The sequence below is a fragment of the Papio anubis genome, chromosome 4 (assembly GCF_008728515.1).
Source record: "Papio anubis isolate 15944 chromosome 4, Panubis1.0, whole genome shotgun sequence".
NCBI lineage: Eukaryota > Metazoa > Chordata > Mammalia > Primates > Cercopithecidae > Papio > Papio anubis.
In genome coordinates, this window is record NC_044979.1 from 106486244 (window position 1) to 106501428 (window position 15185).

The 15185-nt window shown below is 42.1% G+C and overlaps 1 protein-coding gene across 11 annotated transcripts in view; it reads right to left on the reverse strand.

The window, feature by feature from the left end:
- AOAH (acyloxyacyl hydrolase) overlaps positions 1-15185 on the reverse strand; it is a 198448-nt gene that overhangs the window by 130763 nt on the left and 52500 nt on the right. For all 11 annotated transcript variants that reach the window (XR_004183253.1, XR_004183252.1, XM_031665358.1 and 8 more), the window contains one exon: positions 8580-8679. Coding sequence is in view for 9 of the 11 variants with exons in the window: in XM_031665358.1 (XP_031521218.1) it covers positions 8580-8679 (100 nt within the window). In the remaining 2 variants the exon portion in view is untranslated. The remainder of the gene's footprint in view (positions 1-8579; positions 8680-15185) is intronic.

Below are 15185 nucleotides of genomic sequence, written 5' to 3' on the forward strand. Positions count from 1 at the left end.
CACGGAGGAATACCAGAGCAGGCATCCTGGGGTGAGCCCCATGTTTATTTCTGAAAACTGCTTCACATTCTCAAAGAAGCCGAATGCTTTGATCTCTCGTATAGTCCACTGAGAGCAGATACATCCTCACGAGGGAGAAAGGAAGGTACATTCAGGACTGCCCTTCTCATCCTATTTTTTACTCAACAAATCTTACAGAGCACCTACTATGTGCCAGGTACTATGCCAGTCCAGGAATAAGATGGTGAGCAAGAAAGACATGGTCCTTGTGTTCAGATGGTATCAAAGAAATAAATAAAGTGCTGTGAGAGAGCGGGAAAGGGGACCTTCTTCAGAGAGGCTGGTCAGGGAGGGCCTTTCTGGAGAGGGGGTACTTAAACCAGTAAGTGGACAAGGTGCTGGCCATGCAGGGAACTGGGAGTTCTAGGTAAAGGGCCCAGCACGAGAGGCTGATGCAGGCGAGGCAGAGTGTGCTGGCCAAACTCTACTCTACCCTGAAGGAGTCACCTCCACTCCTGTTCCCTCCAGGTCGAGCTTAGCCCTCGTCTGCTGGGGTTTCCATTCCTCCTGGCACCCTGTGTGAGAGCACTCGTCTCTTCTCACCGTTTGTCTGTAAGCCTGCCTCTCCTGCTAAAATATCCATTTACGTTGCTATTGCCTGCCACATTTGCTGGAATACCATTCTACGTAATTCATTCTACATAAATATTTCCTGGCTGATAAAAAGAAAAACAATTATTCTGTAGAAAGTATGAGACTTCAGGAAAGTCTCTCTGTTTTCTAGGTATCGGTAGACTTATTTATAAAATGACAGAATCCTATCTGTCCTGCAGACTTGGGATGGTCAAAAGAGATAACTTATTAGGTACCTGGCTGTAGGATTGGTACATGGTAAGTGTTCAAGAAATGTTTCTTGAGGCGTGACTACGTGAGCGAACATCTCAGTGGTTTGTTACTGAGAAAGTTGGGATATTGTGCAAGATTCTTGAAAATTAAGGTGTTTATGATATTTTATGAAAAGTAAAACTAAAGCTGCCTTTACTTCCCTCTGGCTCTGAGAAGTGACTACTCTGAATGTGCTCCAGAATCTATGCTAAACACAGGCAGTGCTGATATGAAGAGCTACAGGTCTGAAGTCCAGGGCCCTGGGTTGAGTTCAGATTCTGCTCACTACTTATGAGGCTTGAGTAAAGGCTTTAAGCCTCCACTGCAAAATATGTTTGATAATTATACCTATAAAATGGAGTTTGACCCTGTGATATTGGGTTAAAATCAGAGATATCGGTATGAGCTCACATCCACAAACACACACACAGAGACACACATACAGACACAGAAACAATTGTAGGTATTTGTGTATACTTGGGTTGTACACACATGTGCTTTACTTAGCACTCCACAAAGAAGACCAGGACCTAAGAAGGCCAATAAGCAATGACATCCCAGTAGTAATGGGCACACCTAGCACCCAGATCTTGGTTTCCAAATATCATTCTCCAACAAAAGGGACCAGGTCTTTTTAGGGACATGCTGACTCAAGGACAGGGGCAGAAGAATACAAGATAACAAGATGAGCCTGGATCATCTGGTGGTACCAGAACATAAAGTAGTATGGAAGAAAAAGAAATAGGACAGAGGCGTGTCAAAAGGACACGGGAGCCACCCTAAGCTTCCAATGGTAGCAAAACTGGAAAACTGGATACATTTGTGCAATAAAAGAGTGTATATTTGAATTATAACTCAAAGTATAAAGTACATATACATGAATCTGTGCTAATATAAATAAATGGCTAATTAAATAAATTAGGGAGGAGAGACATGTTTTTTACATAGAAGAATTTCAAAAGATATACGTAAACATTCCATGTTCTGGGAGCGGGGGCTTGGTCCACCCTGGCCTCACTGAGTGTAGGAGGCTGGACTTAGGGACTCACTTCTAAAGAACAGAGTAGAGGAAAAGGGGGGAAATAGTGACTTTGCAGTTGGGAAGCCTGGCAAATGACCCTTTCACCGAGTGATGAAGGTTGATCTCACCAGCAATACCATGTGGCATCATTTAACCCTAATAGGATGTGATGAGGAGGGTGCTTCACCTCTGTGGTGTTCTTTCCAAAAACCCCTAACACTGTTGAACCAAGATGAAGACATGAACAAATCCCAATTCAAGGAATATTTTACCGACGTGCTTAACCTGTATCCCTGAAAACTGTCAAGGTCATGAAAAACAAGGAAAGATGAAGACTCTGTCACAGACCAGAGGTCACTAAGGAGACATGAAAAAGAAATGCAATGCATGTCCTGGACTAGATCCTAGAACAGAAGAGGACATTAGAGGAGAAATGGGTGCAATCCAAATAAAGTCTGGGCTTGAGTTGCTACTAAGGTATACACAGTAGTGATACTGACTTCTTTACTTTTGACTAAGTAATAGTAAGATGTTCACATTGTGGGGAATTAAACTTGGGTGAACAGTACACTCTCTTGCGGTATCCTCACAACTTTTTGTAAATCTGAAATTATTACCAAAAGACTCTTATTAGAAATAACAGAGTTTGGGGGAGACTAGACAATAACACATCTGACAGTGTGTTGTGAGCTCTTAGGGCTAAAAACAGCATTATGAGCATCAGGTTCTGTGGATTGTGCAGAATGAAATTTAGTGATTACAGAGTCTCAGGAAGTGTCCAATTTCCTGTCCATCTTTAATTCTTTTTCTAAACATGACCACCTGAGACCACCTACTAAAAGAGATGCCAGGTGTTTTATTTGACACCTAGTGTTTAAAAAATAAAAGGGAATTCCTGAGGTCAGCTTGTTTATTGCTTAGGCGAACCAGAATTTGTCATCTGTCACTTTCTCATATAAAGAGTGCAAATTTACTTATTGCCAAACCCATTTATGTCACTTGCCTGGTAGTTTGGATTCCAGGGAAATACGTTTCCCTGTGCATACACACCCTCCCCCACACTCAGCATCAGAGAGCTTTTGCTTCTTGTAGAAACCCAACTCACTGTGGGAAAAGCTGTTTCAAAGTCTGGGTTGCTTTCCCAAGGCAGCAGGTCTCCCCGCCACCCAGCAGTTCAGGAAGCCCCAGGGAAATAAGGAGAACCACTCTCCACACAAGGCTTACATTCCGAATATGATTCTCTTTTAATGTAGATCAAAGTGGCTGAAGTCTTGAGTGTGCCTTGGAGATGTTGGTAAATGCAGCATGTTCCTCCAGCACTGCTGTGGTTAGGAAAGGGGTCAGTTCAAAGCTATGAAGTCTGCCTGGAGATCTCAAGGTTTGGGGACCCAAATGGGAGTGGCTTAAAGCTAAGGAGGCTCCAGGATGCTTCTGGCTCAACCTAGCGCTCATGCAATGTAACATTCTGATCCAAAAAGAGAGCTTTGAAGAGCCACTGGGTACACAAGAATAAACTGCATTCGGTTTTCAATTTGTGAGCTGTGGTGTCAGAATCATTGTTTTGGACACTGTGGGAGGGTTGGGGAGGGCTCAAGGGAGAGCCAGGTGCACCAGCATGCGAGTGCGCGCGCGCGCACACACACACACACACACACACACACACACACACACACCCCAGCAGCAATCAATGCGCTGTTTTGTGTGCAAATGAGAGGAGTGGTAAAAATAAACTCCCAAGATAGGTAACACAAAACCACCTGAGTGGTCTTTGCAATGAGGCCTGCGGCTATTTTTCCTTCCCTTTCCTCCCGTCCCTCTTCTCTTCCTCCTTTTCTCCTTTCTCCTTTTTCTTCTTCTTCTTCTTGTACCAGTGGGACATTGTAGATTTTTCTCGCTTTAATTAATTATGGATGAAGTTTGTCCTTTTTGAGCATACAGTAGGTAGTGGTAGGGAGACATGTCCACGGGACCGGCAAGAAGTGGGCCTGGAATTTCAGGTGGGCTGTAGATGATGAATAGGGGTTCACTGTGAGCTCCAAATGCGGTTCCACCTTTAACTTTTGGCCCCACTGAAGCCAAATCTCTGTTGCCCTGCACTGCTTGCTTCTGCGCTGTGAGCTCCCTGATACAGAGGGGCCCATCCATCCCCTCCATCCCTGCAGCATGCATATCATAGGGGAGACGGCTTGCATCCCATTATTAGAATTGTACAACAGTCTGAGATGTGTGCAAAGCCAGACATAGAGGGTGCAGAGTCCTGCTTATGAGGAATTAGCTGGCCCAGGAGCAGTGGTTCCATTCAAAGTGACAATGCCCACAGAGTCTCAGTGAGGCAGAGAGCACAGTGAATGAGAATTTGGGCTTTAAGACAAACAGATCTGGGGATGAATCCTCTCATGTTCCTCACTAGCTGTATAGCCTGGGAAATTCCTTAATTTCTCCAACTCTCAAAATTCCTTAACTGTAAAATAAATATAGACCTAAGAGCACTGTTAAATGAGATCACACATGTCAGTCAAGTGCAGCGGCTGGCAGGCCATCAATAAATACCAGCTTCTGCTATTTTCATTTTCATCCATATACCAAGTAAGTGTGTTCCTGGCATGGTGGAGAGAACAAAGACAGGCAAGGTATAGGCCTGCCCGCCCCCATGTGCTCGCATCCTAGTGAGGAAATCTATGAGACTTTAGTATCTTGATGTCTCTCTGCCACACCTTCCTCATCTATAAAGGGTGGACAACCATACCTACTCCATAAGAATAAACGCATGAATACACATAAGCATTTAGAACAATATTAGCACATTGTAAGTGCTCGAACAGTTATTTTACAATGATTGTTCAAAGGAGAGTTAACATTTGGTTGGAACAGTTAGGAATTACTTTACAGAGAAGGTGACCATTGACATGAGCTTGAGAGATGACATGGAGTTGATGAAGGTGGTCTGGGTAGAGGGAATGATGAAGACCCAAGGTGCAGGGTGGGAGGGTTGGGGATGGCTCAAGGGAGAGCCAGTCACTTGCTGCAGCACAGGATTCACCAACCTGAGGGAAAGGCAAGTCAAAGGCCCTGAAAAGCTAAGTGAAAATTTGTACTTAGTTGTGTAGATAACGTGGAGATCCCAAGCTTTGTTCAGGATCAGATGTATGCACTGGAAAAATCAGTGAGGGCTTGACATGAGGAAGGTCAGAATTTCCATCAGGGATGCAAATGAGAAGCTAGTGACACATCATCCACTCATTGCGCCAATACACATTTCCTTGGTATGTGTGAAGCACCGTCCTAGACACTGGGTGTACAGTGGTGAACAAGACAGAATTTACCATCCTGGAATTCAGAGCCTAGTGGGAGAAACAGGCAGGAAGTCACACAGGGACATACCTTGTAAAGCAGCAAGTTCAAGAAAGGAATATACAAGAGCTGTGACAAGAGGGCCCACCTCCCTGAAGAAGTGACTTATAAGCTGAGCCATGAACGATGGGGAGGGATAATCCACCAAGTGGAAGGACAGAGTGAGAAATTGCTTTCCAGGCAAATGGTTGGGCTGCGATGGGAAAGTCGTATTTATCCTACAGCAAGGCATTCGTGGCATCAATGTGGAAAATGTATTAGAAAGAGGGAAAGAGCACATTTGGTTGGACTCACTGGGACGCTAGAGCAGAAGCTACATCAAAGACAGTTGAGGGAATTCTACATGAAATGATGCTGTTCACCCAACATGGGATGAAGCTCACAGGCAGAAGCCAGACACAAAGGAGCGCATGCCGCGTGAGGCCTTTGATACGATATTCAAGGATAGTTTCCTAAAAATGAACTAGCCGGTGGCGATTGACTTCGGAATAGTGGCTACTCTGAGGACTATTGACTAGGAGAGTCAAGAGAATTCCTTCTGGGGGGCTGAACATTATCTACTTCTGCATCTGTATCTTCACCCGCCTTCAGTAGGTAATGTAAGGTCAGCTGAGAGAAAGGATGAGAGAGAGAGACCCAAGCTTAGGCAAGCCTTTATTTAACTTGCTGGCTGCTCTACTACAGACAGAGGAGGCAGTCCTGAGCTTACAAAATGAGGGGCTTATATGGGGGAGAGAGACCCTGGGGTTGTTTGTTGGTTAACTCTGCCACATATCACCTTGTGACGTTTATGGTACCAGAGGGTGTAGGTAAAGTTTGTTTATGTTTTTTACTACTTTTTTTTGTGCGACCTTCCCCTGTGCGGTCTGGATGGTTTGTAATTGGGGTTTGCTTTATTGCAGCAAGGCCTGATAGGTGAAGTCTGCTGGCTTTACCAGGGTGCCTAGATAAGGGCTGAGAAATGTAAAGAGGCTTGGGGGAAGGGGAGGGGTGGCACAAAGAGGTTTGCGGGGGGCAGGGGACGGGTTGTGTTGGCAATACCAAGAAGCTTTTTTGGGGGCGGTTTGTCCCTAACAGGTAGGTAATTCCACCTAAGCATTCATACATGCTATGTAGGAGTGATTTGTAAAATGATAAAAAGTTTTGCTATATACCACTGAAAAATGGATGCTCAAAATGTAATGTTAAGGGAACAAAGTAGGGTATAAAATTGTATATACACTATCATGACTCTCAAAGAAATTATCAATACAATATAATTTATTTGAAAAATCGAAAGGAAGCACACATTTCGACATCTGTTGTTTCTGGTGGTAGGATTTCAGCTGGCTGTTGTAAGAAGACACCCCAGGGGAATTTCTGAAACATTGACACCACGGTTAGAGCTCAACCAATCTCTGAGTAGAACAATGGGGGTGTGAACCCAGTTCTGTTCTTTCCTCAGGAAGTGACTTACAGGAAGTCACATAACTTTTCTAACCCTCAGTTTCCTCCACTGTAAAAAGGAGTCATGATGACGCCTCCATCCTAGGCTTGCTTGGGAGCAAAACAAGATCAAGTGTGAGCCCCTACACCAGCACTAGGCCCACAACGAGTGCCCAGTCAATGTCAGTGACTGCCATTCAGGGGAAGCTCAGAGGCAGAGAAGAGGGAAGCTGTCCACTTATACACCCATTATCCCTCTTTTCTGGGTTATCTGCAGAGATGTAGGCTGGAGAGAGGGACTCAAGGCGGAGGGCGAAGGCCTGGAACAGCTGTCAGAGGAAAGTGAAGGGGGCTGTCCAGGGAGCAGTTGCAAGCTGCCCAGCAGCACTGAATGCCAGCTGCGGTAGAAGGTGGCGGTTCCCATATGAAATCCTCCAATTCCCTTGTAGCCAAAGAGGTAGTGGAAATGTTACAGAGTTAGGAATTGAGAAGGGGGTCAGGGTGGGAAGACAAGGACGTGAAATTTCAGATGTAAACTCTAGAGAGTATAAAAATAAAGAATGCCATTTTAAATGGGACAGTTTAACGTTGAACTTTTTGCGACTATGTGTAGCTGTGGGTGGAATGTATATATGACATTATTATTTAAGGAAATCACAAAAACTGTATCACTTGCATTTCTACACAGAGACCCATTTCTTCCTTGCAATATCAAACAGCAAATATTATATTATGATATAATATTCACATGCTATTTGAACACATGAAAAGTTTTTTTTTTTTTTTTAATTAAAGTTAACTAACTCTTCTAGGTACCAGTGGAGCCCGCAACTCCTCAGGTGGAATTGGGGGAAATGTAATTGGCACTTAGTCGGTAACAGAGGAAGCATGAAATATACACGTTCCTTGGGTATTTGTATTTCTTTCTTCCTGCTCAATGAAACAGGCTTATGACATTTAATACCGTCCATCAGCAAAATCATGGTCATTGGTTAGGCTACAAAGCACTAAAATGGACTTCATTTTAACATGGATAAAAAGGAAATGACAATTAAAATAGAAACCTGTTGTGTTATATCCAGAAAAACTACAATTCAAGAAGGAAGGCATAGAAGTTTTCTTTACAGGGAGCTCCTGAAAATTCATATTCTGTGGCCTAACTGGATTCAATATTATTCTCTCATCCAGAGTGCGGGGAGGGAATTGTGTGAACATTTGCAGCCTCCTCTCCGCAATCCAACTAAAAGCTACACAAAAAGATACAATGCACACAGGGTCCTCTGAACAGCTATCACTGAATAATAATGTTATCAGTAATGATTAGTTAGCAATCATTTTTATTAACACTTTAAAAACTGTATCAGTTACTGTGCTAAGCATTTTTTACATATTAGCTCACCTACTTCCCAAAATAAACCAACGTGGGAGGTAGTTTATCATAACCCATTTTATGAGTAAGAGCAATAAAGCTCGGAGTAGGGTGACCAACTGCCCAGGATTTCTCAGGCTGTGGGGCTTTCAGTGCTCATGGTAGGAAAGTCCTGGGCAAACTGGCATGAGTTGGTCTCTCTATGAGAGTGACTTGCTTGATTTTTAAGTGATAGGGATTTAAACCTCTGCGTCTCTTTTTTCAGATTTCCTGCCTACTGGCAGCCCAGTTCAAAATTACAGTCCACAATGGTTGAACAGCAAAGACATTCTTTGTAGCATGGGAGTAGAGATCTAGGCTGAAATGCAGAAATATTATTTCTTGCGGGGTAATTGAAAATGTCATCTTGTCTCTCCCTCCCTGTCCCCAAAACACTGAGTGAGTAAAAGCTAAGTCTCCCTTTCTAACATTTCCAAAGACCTTGTATGTCACTGGAAACAGATGTTCAGAGTGAGTACACACACTCACCTTGGGAAGAGGGTAGAGATGACACAATGGTTGGCCAGTGTTCTGTTTACAAAACTCCAGAGTGTGACATACCACATCCGCATTCATATCTGCGCTAAGCCTGGAGGGAAATGGGGCAAAACAAAGGCTATTCAGATCTCTCAGGCATTAAGAAATAGAAGGTACTGCAAAGAAAGGTAAATCCCCAGAATGGATTCTAATACCCTCAACTCCTTGCAGAGTGGCCTTTGAGCCCAGTCCCGGGGAGCTGCTGGATGGTAATGATTTCCTGCCACGTTGCTCTCTCCTGCATTTAGAATGAGGTCCTAAGGGCGAGGATGGGGCACGCACAGCACTGAGCTGCCAGTCAGCCTCTCACGCAAGCGCTGGGATTCTTTTCAGGCAAAGCCACACATAAAATTGGGAAAGAAAAAGTGGACGGGGATGTAATTTGATGGAAACAATATTTTGAAGTTTGGGCCTTTGAAAGATATGGTGACCTTATAGTGAAAAATCATTTACGATATAGCCTTAAACACCTAACCTTATTTTCTTAGGCACAATCCAAATAATCTATTCTGTTCCCTTATGAACATATTTCTTTTTTCTTTTTTTTTTTTTTTTTTTTTTTGCAGGAGATCGGAGTTTTGTCAGACCTCTGAGCCAAAGCTCAGCCATTACAACCCCTGTGACCTACACATATATGTCCAGATGGCCTGCAGGAGCCAAGAAGTCTGGAGCAGCCAAACAAAAACCACAAAGAAGTAAAACAGCCAGTTCCTGCCTTAACTGATTAAAATTACAACATTTTATTATTGTGACTTGTCCTGCCCTATCTTATTGATCAATCGACTTTGTGACGTTCTTCTTCTGGACAATAAGTCTTACGATCTCTCCACTGTGCACCTTGCAACCCCATCCTCTGCTAACAACAGATAACCACCTTTTACTGTAATTTTCCATTACTTACACAACTCCTATAAAACAACCCCTTCCCCATCTCCTTTCGCTGACTCTCTTTTCGGACTCAGCCCATTTGCACCCAGGTGAATAAACAGCTTTATTGCTCACACAAAGCCTGTTTGGTGGTCTCTTCAACGGACACCCTTGACATTATTATTACTCAAATCAGACTCCCCAGTTATTCAGGAACAGAGTTTTTGGTTTGTTTGTTTGTTTGTTTTTGTTTTTTTGAGATGGAGTCTCGCTCTGTCACCCAGGTTGGAGGGCAGTGGTGTGATCTCGGCTCACTGCAACCTCTGTTCCCTGGGTTCAAGTGATTCTTCTGCCTCAGCCTCCCCAGCAGCTGGGATTATAGGCACCCACCACCATGCCTGGCTATTTTTTATATTTTTTAGTAGAGACAGGGTTTCACTGTGTTGGTCAGGCTGGTCTTGAACTCTTGACCTCAGGTGATACACCCACCTCGGCCTCCCAAAGTGCTGGGATTATAGGCATGAGCCACTGCACCAGGCCCAGCACGTTTCTTATTCTTATGGAAGAAAGTACAATGTAACTGACTTGTGTCTCTCCCTGGGGATGGTGTAAGGCTAATTCTCTTAAAACATTTAGTTTACATCTAGATTCGATGGAGCTAAAACAAACTTTCCATGTCCATTTTTTCTTTTCCACTCCCAAAACTCTTCTTACCAAGAAAAATGAGTATAATTTTTCTTATTACATTTTACGAGCAAATTATTGATTCAAACCACAAGTCAAACCAAGACAACAAAAACAAAAAAATCCAGCAACACAGGTTGTTAATACCCAGAGACCAATCTTTGTATTCTGCGGAGGGACAGTGATGGAGTCTAGAAGATTCTTTCTTTGGGTTTCTTCCCAGCTCACATGACCACTTCGCGGTCTCCCTTTGCCCCTGGGGGTGGGCTCCTGGTAACTGTGTTGATATGCCATAGCTCCCAGCCAGTTGATTAGATCTCATTAAACTACTGTTTCAAGCAGGACCAATCTGATTCTTTCAAACATTTGGAATCGGTGTTAAAAATGTTTGGCTTCACCCTGGGCTACCCTCAGAATAAGAGAAGCTAGAGTGAGCTGGGATGGTGCTGTCGTAATTTCCTGCCATGTGAACTGAGTATCTGGAAAGCCAGTCTGCAGGATGGGTTCTGAGGGCAGAACCCAGAGGGTGTGCAGCGAGGCAGCTGGAGGAGAGCGCACTCCCTGGGTTCCTTTGGTTTACTGGTTCTATTTTCAGTCTCTTTCAGAGGCCTGGGTACTTTTCTGCCCTTCAGTCCCATGATCTGTGTGCTCTAGGCTCTTATAATAAATCCACTCCAACCTCTCCCCACCCAACTATTATAACAACTACCTCTACAATCACTGCAATGACTAACACCTCTCTTCTCCCCCTGAGCCTCCTCCTTTTTCCCTTTCATCTTGTGATTGAAAGCAGCAGCAGCTTACACATGTGCCAGCCCTTGAGCACCCCTGGGTTAGCACTGGAGTGCATGGCCCCTTTTAATCCCTGGCCTGAATGTGAGTCACTGAATCTGCTTGCTCCCTGCACTCTCCTCTCTGCTTTCTTTCCCTGATGCCCATTTCCCAGACTCAATTAGGTTGTCTGCTCTGCCAAAGGAATTTTACACCTGGGCATGCAGAATAACAAATGGAATTTAGAATGATAAAAAGCAAAGAAAAGAAAACAGAACAGAAAAACACTCTTGATTTTCACTTTGTGAGTAAGTAGCAGTTATAATGGTTGCTAAACATCAAAATATCCTTAAAAATCTCTAAAAATCTTATCTTGGGACCACTACACCTCCAAACACTGGGAGGTGCCTTGAGCGTTTATTTCTATCATGCACCTTCCAGTAGAAAGAACTACCCTGTGTTAATGAAAATGTACCTTATCGAAGCCCGTCACAGAAAGGGGGGCCACCTTGGAAATCTCCAAATATTTTGAGGATAACCAACATGTGAAAACAGGCTGGAACCATGGCCACTCAAATTTCATTCCAGCTGAATGCGGCAAACAGTGTGGCTGGCAAAATCGTTTGTCAACCTTTTGTGAAAACCTGAGTTAAGAGGGAAATGCAGAGTTCATCATGAAAGTCACCTGCTTAGCCCCAGGGTCCCTTCAAGGGAAGTCAGGGGGTAAGACTGCAACTAAGAGTATCAAAGACACCATCCCTGTTAAGCAGTGAAGCAGGCTGCTTGTTGCAGATAAAGTCCATTACCAAACTAATGTCTACCAGGGGTCAGTAAATCAGGACAGGATGGCTGTTTTCACACATCTGTTCTCAACTTAATCATTCATTTATTTAACTCATGACTGCTGTCTTTATGGGGGTCTGGTAGTTAGTGGACTCAAGAGAGTGATAAATAGGGCTTTGGTTAATCTTTGTTTTTAACCTAAGGCCAGTATCCCATCTGTGGCAATCCAGGACTAGCAGAGCCAACTCATCACGTGATATACAAGACCTATTCTCTTTTCCCTCCCTAATAGGGCACAACTTCAAGTAAGTGAACTTGAATGTGAGAGTGGAGATGTGGACCACTCAGAGAGCGAGGCTGGCCATCTCTGAACTGGGGAGTAGAAGAGGGGAACTGGACATGTGGTGTCCCTCTAGGTCCTCTAAGATAGAGATTCATCATCAAAAAGACATAAAGTGACAAGTACTCCTTTGGATGAAAAGAGAAAATGCTGAACTCCATACATTCACAGAAATTTAAAACCATTAGAATGTGCAAGATGCATAAGAAGTGGCAGTATGGTGTGTGTACTCTTGCTCAGCCTTGGGACAGAAGGCCTAGACTAAGCATCATTTACTGAATCTTCAAGCAGTCTGCAAACTCATAGAAACCATTCCCACCTTTTCTTTCTCCTAGAGCAACAGATAAAGCCAAGAGAGTCACATTTTTCATTTTTAAAAAGACTTTTTCTTTTGAGCAGTTTTAGGTTTACAGTGAGATTGACAGGAAAGTACAGAGATGTCCCATTGACCTCCCACCCCCACACATGCATAGGCTCCCCTATTATCAATATCTGCCACCAGTAATCTCTTAAAAATGATAAACCTGCACTGACACATTATTATCGTCCAAAGTGTTTAGTTCACCTTAAGGTTCACTCTTGGTGTTGTATACTCTACAGGTTTGGACAAATGCATAATGACTGGTCTTCACCATTATAGTATCATACAGATTAGATTACCACTGCCCTAAAAATCCTCTGTCTTATGCCTGTTTGTCTCTCTCTCCATCCTAACCCCTGGTAACCACTGATATTTTTGTAGTCTCCATAGTTTTGCCTTTTCCAGAATGTCACATAGTTGGAATCATACAGTATGTAGCCTTTTCAGCTTGGTTCTTCTCACTCAGTAATATGCGTTTAAGTTTACTCCATGTCTTTGTATGACGTGAGAGCTCATTTCCTTTTACTGCTGAATGATATTTCATTGTATGGTTGTACCACAATTTGTTTATATGATTGGACATTGTGGCTGCTTTTAGTCTTTGACGATTATGAATAATGCTACTATAAATATTCTTGTGCAAGTTTTTGTGTGGACATAAGTTTTCCACTCACTTGGGTAAATACCCAGTGGTATGTATCCTGGCTTGTATGGTGAGACTCTATTTTGTTTTATAAGAAACTATCAATTTTTTTCAGTTTTTAAAAAATTTTACCTATTCTATGTACAGTGGTATCTCATTGTTTTAATTTGCAATCCTGTAACAGCGTATAATGTTGAGCTTCTTTTCATAAGTTTATTTCTTATCTGTATATCTTTTTAAGTGAGGTGTCGTTTAAGGTCTTTAATTTTAGGTTCATTTTTTTTAAACTGGGTTGTTTGTAATTGTTGAGTTTTAAGAGTTATTTTATGTATATATTTTGGATAACAGATGTTTATTAAATATATACTTTGCAAATAGTTTCTCTGAGTCTATTTATTTGTACGATGTAAAAAGTTATCACAAAACCCAAGGTCAACTAGATTTTCTCCTACACTTTTAGGAGTTTTGTAGTTTTGTTTTTTAAATTTATGTCTCTGATCCATTTTGAGTTCATTTTTGTGAAGGATGTAAGGTCTGTGTCTGGATTCATTTTTTTGCATGTAGATGTCCATTTGTTCCAACACCATCTGTTGAAATGACTATCTTTTTTAAAAATCATATTGCCTTTGCTCCTTTGTCAAAGGTCAGTTTACTATATTTATGTGGGTCTATTTCTGGGTTCTCTATTCTGGTCCATTGATTATTGGTCTATTCTTTCACCAATACCCCACTGTCTTGATTACTATAGCTTTGTAGTAAGCCTGAGTTCAAGTAGTATCAGTCCTCCAACTTTGTTCTTCTCCTTCAATATTGTGTTGACCATTCTTGATCTTTTGCCTCTCCATATAAACTTTAGAATCAATGTGTCAATATCTATAAAATGATTTGCTGGGATTCAGATTGAGATTGCATTGAATCTACATGTGTTAAGCTGTTTTTCACTGCCATAAACAAATACTTGAGATTGGGCAATTTATAAAGAAAAGAGGTTTACTTGGCTCACTGTTCTGCAGGCTGTACAAGCATGACTCCAGCATCTCCTTCGAGTGAGACCTCAGGAAGCTTTCAATCATGGTGGAAGGAAAAGGGCGAGTGAAAAGTATCACATGAAGAATGAAGAGAGCAGGAGTGAGAGAGTGCAGGAGAAAGTACCACACTCTTTTAAACAACCAAATCTCATGTGAACTCAGAGTGTGAACTCACACATCACCAAGGGGATGACACTAAACCCTTCCTGAGGAATCTGCCCCCATGATCTAATACCTCCTACTGGGCCCTACCTCCAACATGAGAAGTCACATTTCAACATGAGATATGGAGGGGACAAACATCCGAACAGTATCACTACAGATCAAATTGGGAAGAACTGACATCTTGACAATACTGATTCCCTCTATTCATGAACATGGAATATCTTTTCATTTATCTAGTCATTTAATTTATTTCAATAAAGTGTTGTAGTTTTCCTCATAAAGATCTTGCACATATTTTGTTAGATTTACACATAAGGATTTTATTTCTAGAGGCGGTAATGTAAATGGTATCATGTGTTTAATTTCAAATTCCACTTGTTCATTGTTGATATATAGGAAAGTGATTCACTTTGTATATTAACTTTGCGTCCTGCAACCTTGCTATAATTGCTTATTAGTTCTAGAATTTTTTTTTTTTCCGATTCTTTTGGATTTTCCACATAGACAGTCAAGTCACCCGAGAACAAAGTTAGTTTTATTTCTTTCTTCTTGATCAGTAGACTTTTTATTTCCTCTGCCTCTTATTGCATTAGCTAGGACTTTCAGTACAATGTTGAAAAGAATGGTAAGAGGAGCATCCTTGCCTTGTTCCTCATCTTAGTGGGAAAGCTTCTAGTTCTCAGCAGGAAATATGATGTTCATTGTAGTCTTTTTGTAGATATTCTTCATCCAGTTGAGAAAGTTTCTCTCTAGTTATTTCTAGTTTACTGAGAGTTATTTTAAAATCACAAATGAGTATTGAATTTTGTTAAATTTTTCTCTGTGTCTATTAATATAATCATGAGATTTTTCTTTTTGAGCCTGTTGATATGATGGACCACAATATTTGATTTTTGAATGTTGAACCAGTCTTGTA